Source organism: Geospiza fortis, unplaced genomic scaffold (assembly GCF_000277835.1).
Source record: "Geospiza fortis unplaced genomic scaffold, GeoFor_1.0 scaffold41, whole genome shotgun sequence".
Taxonomy (NCBI): Eukaryota; Metazoa; Chordata; class Aves; order Passeriformes; family Thraupidae; genus Geospiza; species Geospiza fortis.
Genome location: NW_005054299.1, coordinates 4,277,167 through 4,281,877, shown reverse-complemented (window position 1 = coordinate 4,281,877; position 4,711 = coordinate 4,277,167). Strand labels below are relative to the sequence as shown.

The 4,711-nt window shown below is 40.4% G+C and overlaps 1 protein-coding gene across 1 annotated transcript in view; it reads right to left on the bottom strand.

Annotated features, from left to right (window-relative positions):
• Nucleotides 1-1,452: 1,452 nt before the first annotated feature.
• INTS7 (integrator complex subunit 7) overlaps nucleotides 1,453-4,711 on the bottom strand; it is a 25,663-nt gene continuing 22,404 nt past the window's right edge. The window contains exons 18-20 of the mRNA XM_005416168.2: nucleotides 4,562-4,660; nucleotides 3,569-3,754; nucleotides 1,453-2,691 (exon numbers count right to left, since the gene is read on the bottom strand). Coding sequence (XP_005416225.2) covers nucleotides 2,398-2,691; nucleotides 3,569-3,754; nucleotides 4,562-4,660 — 579 coding nt within the window. The 3' untranslated portion in view covers nucleotides 1,453-2,397. The remainder of the gene's footprint in view (nucleotides 2,692-3,568; nucleotides 3,755-4,561; nucleotides 4,661-4,711) is intronic.

Sequence of the window (4,711 nt, the reverse complement as noted above, 5' to 3'; positions counted from 1 at the left end):
GAATTTACTAATAGGCCCAGGGCCTTTCCTGATCAGCACACACATATAACTAACCTGCAAATGAATCAGCATGAGAAACTCTTCAGAATTTGTTAGAAATGCAGGTATTTGTACAGCCACCCTCCTCCAGGAATTTCCAATGAAGCAGCAATTGCAATTTTCCCATACCTAACATCCAGATTTTCAGGCTTCAAGGATGATTTGCTGGGCTTTAAAACTGATGCAAGTTCTTGGAGTTCTAGAGGCCTCTCAGATCGGGTCAGCAGACATGTTTAAAGAAGGAACCACTTTTTTCAGCTGTAGTAGGGTTAATCTCACCAGCTCACAGACAGCTAAGCCTCAGGCCAGAGCAGGGCTTTCCCACTCTGAACAGCACATGACTTATGAGAAAAGTTTGTTCCCCAGCAAGGAAATGTCTTGTAATTTCTGAGTTGTTTTGGAAAGGCACCATCAAAGGCTTCCCCCAACATACTGGTCAATAAGAGCAAGAAACACATTCAATATGCAGGGTAAAAAAACCTCTTGGACCTCTAAGTCTCTTTTTTTTAACATTAAAATACAGAGGTTTTTGTGGTAAAGAACTGATCTATGGCTATAATGAAAAAACCCAGCTGACCACAAAGAGTTCAGCTCTTCAATCTGACAGAAAGCATACATAGCAGCAGGCCAGGCACCTCTTTCTGGACCATTCAACAAGCTGTAGCTACAGGTACAGATGTGCCTGTGTGCACACAGCTGAATATATACACACACCCCCCAAACTATGGGTATGGAACCACAGAAGTGAGACAGAAACCACCACTTTCCTCAGTCAGCTTGAAAGGCAGTGGCACTTTCTGTCTCCTGCTCAAAAGGAAAGTAATTTAGAAGATGCTGGTCAACTTTTCACCAATTTTGTGTCTTCTGTTTCAACCTTGCCTCCCAGTTACCATTTCCAGTTAGGATTATAGCCTGACCAGGGTATGATATCTAGCACCATCACTTCCAGTTTGTTTGGGTTTTTTGGATAGTCTCCAGCCAAGAGGAACTACTATGGGAAAACACAGCAAAAAATTCTTCATCCTGCTATGCAAAAGAAGCCTCAGCTTACAACAATTCATTATCATATTCTCTGTGCTTGAAGCAAGCAAAACCTGTAAACTCCAGTCAGCTCTAGAATGAAATCAGATTGAAGAAATAACAGTATCATGGGATTTTGCTGAGAAAATAACAATAAAAATTTCTGCTCCAAGAGAGGGATTAACAAGATGAAGCATCTAAGAAGTGCCAACCCTCCTCCTCCTCACTCAAGTGGGTCCTGCTTTGCTACAGAGTGATAAGCAGAGACTATTCATGAAGACCAGGTGAAGGTCATGTTGTGATCTACTGCCTGTGAGTCTGGATACAGTTCAGCCTTTTATATCACAAAGGAAGTGTGAAAAGGATGTATGAAGCAGTGTATTTCCAAAATTATTTTGGATCAGTTTCTAGAATTGAGAAAATTCTATTTCAAGTTCTTGTAAAATTAACAATTAAGCTTTGCAAGTTGGTCAAAGACCACATAAGATTACAAAGTTTTGGTATAAAGGACTCCTTTTAAAAAACAGAGCTGCTTACTTGCAAGCTGTCATTAGTTTTAATTTCCCTCTAAAAAGAGCAAATAAAAAAAACCCTACAAAACAAAAGGTTTCAGAAATACAGATGCATGAAAATTTAAAAACAATATGGTAATATCTTCCATATAATCTGAGAGACAGTGATTATTCCCACCTGTAAAACTCTGCCTCTTGCAAGACTCCCCAGACAGCAACCTCTCAAGCAGTCTCCTCCCTCTGCAGTCTGGGTATCACAAGTGAACTGCAATTTTTTTTCCTCCAGCTGCATGCATTAAATAGTGCTGAACAATTTTAATAACATACATACACCAGCCAATACTGGAACTTACTATTAAAATGTCAGAAAAAGAATCTCTGGATATTCCTGCCGATTGCTTCACATTAAAAGATACACACTTAGTATTACACTCATTTCTGTATAACCAGCCAAACTGAAGTGTTTCCCAATGTCCTGTAAGCCTGACATTAGAACCTATGTGCTTTAAAAAACATCATGGAAAGTACCAATCAACAAGCTTAATGTCCCCTGCTGCTGCAGTTTGTGAAGCCTGCTGGAACAGGTTTGTAAGCAGAAGTTAGAGATCAGGTAGACGTTCTTATAGTAAGAGCACAACTCCAGATTTGAACAGCTGCCTCTGCTGAATCAAGTTCGAATTTACTCCAGATAATAATGCAGCAACAAACTGGCATCTGAGACTTTCTAGGAGAAGGCTGCAATAAAAAACCTTCAAAAAGCCTTTAAAAAAGAAGTGTCCAGGAGAGCTGCAGTCCCAGCAGAGCATGCTGGGGTGACTGGTGGGAATCAGAAGCGTGAGTACGCCGTTCTCTGCTGCTGCTGCTGCGCTGGGGCCGGGCCCTGCTGCTGCTGCTGCTGCAGGCGAACCTGCTGCGAGTATGGATCCTCAAGAGACTTCACAAAAATCGTTGTTTTAGGCCCAGTTTTCCAGACAATACCGTTTGAGTCTATCACAGAGGACTCCACGGTGATGTTGTGGGTGCCAAGGATGACAAAGTTGAGCAGGAACTGGGTGCTGAAGTAGTCGTTGTGCGGTTCCACCCTCTGCTCCATTTCATTGGTCATGTTGTCAAGAGGAATCTGAGAACACAGATGGAAAGTTAGAACACCATAAACCTGCCAAAAATAAGTTTTCAGGTCTCTACTTGAAGGAGAGAGGAGAAAAAAGGAAAAATCTGTTTGCAATTCTCCTAAACCAATACATGTGCATACTTGGGACAGCTGGACAAGCTAACAAGTCATCCTCCACCTGAGGTTCTACTTTTCCACAAAGTAATGTGAGTCAAACATCACACACTTCCTAGCTCTATTCTTTTACAAGTAATTGACTTTCTCCTATTCTCCCTCAAAAAACCCCAAACAACAAAACAAACAAAAAGCTGACCCCAAGACCCACCAAAGTGGGCCTGTCGCTGAATATCACTTGTTAGCAGAACCTAAACCTCAGCCATGCAGCCTTTGACAAAAGTGTTGACTTAAGTTTAATATGTGTCTTCTCAGATGCTATTTGATTTGGACAGTCTGTCCTCATGATTTCCACAAACAAAATAAATGAACCATTAAATGACTATAAAAAATTCTAGAGACTATGTGGCAGAGAATGATCTACTCCTGGTTTGTTTGGTTTTCCCTGTGGGGTTTTATATGATATATAACTAGGCTGAATTTTCCTCATCTCAGGGAGATTCCTAATGACTTTTTCTGAACATCACAAAGCCACTTTGTTTGGAAGAAGAGCTGTTACAAAAAGGTATTGACATCTTGCAGACTTAAAAATCCCAGATCCACTTCACAAGTTATGCTTGGCTCTGGCCAGTGCTTGAATGTCAACTGGCATGAGTGAAAGGATTACAGAACCACCTTCCATTCATCTCATCCTGGGAATTCTGCTACCCAGAGACAAACAAAACAACAGCAAAAAAGCTTAAGACTCCTCCTGGCTCTGTTCTATCCACACCTTATAGTCCTGTCCAGATTTGCTCTGCAGCACTGAAGAGACATTGAGACAGACAGACTGGATTTTACGGAAAAGGCCTGGTTTGGATCCGTGCTGAACCACTCCCTCCACCTTGAGGGCCAGCTGCTGGTTGTTCTGTACTGCTATAGGTTCTGCTGGGTTCCTTGGAGATGGGGATAGAGCAAGCTGGAACACAGTAAACAGAGCAAAATGTAATTATAAACCTCCAGAAAAGCAAACAAAACTCAAGGATGAAACAGGATACCTTCTTATAGAAAAATTTCCAAGAGAGGTTGGGTAGGAAAATCAGCAAATGGAAACACAGACATTATCAGAGACTCATTACTATATTATTTAATAAACATCATCAGCAATACCACATATTATCTTTATATCAGTTTCATTTACTTCATTTCTTCAAAAGATGTGGAAAAAAATCTTCCACAGAACAGCCATAGGTATGTTAGGCTGAACAAAGAAGCAAAATGCAGTAAGAGTAAATATTAAAAACTTAAGGCTTTTACTTTTGCCAGAAAAAAGAAGCACTTGAGCACAACAAAAAAAACCCATGACCTTAGTCACATACAGTCATTCTTAGTCAGTGAGCTGATATATAGGACAATTTTCTTCCAAGATAGTGAACACTGCTTTTTAAAGAAAAAGGGAAAAAAATACAAATCTATAAAAGCTGCCCTCCGAGGACTAGAATTATTTAGCTTTGCAGACTCAGAATCAACAGAAATTCCAGGTACATTTTACCTTTAAGGCTTTGCAATCAAAGAACTGAATCCTACTTGCCTAAGTGACAGTCTAGTGGTTCTGACCAACCATGCATACATGCTATTCAACTTACTCCTAGCACATTAACCCAAATGCTATTTGCAGTCATATATCTTCACTAAAAATCCTTAAGCTTTGTGCCTTCAGTAGGACTTTTCTCATGAAGTAAAGACATTCTGCAGAAATTTGAGGCCATATTTGAGCAGTACTTACCTTAATACTTGTAGACTGCAGCTTTTGGAAAAAGTACCTTTGAAATGAAAGGGGCACCTTCAACAAGGCAATGACAGCATTGCACAGACAAGCTGTATGCTGCAAGAAACAAGAGCCAAAACAACTGAGAAAAAATATCATTCATGACAC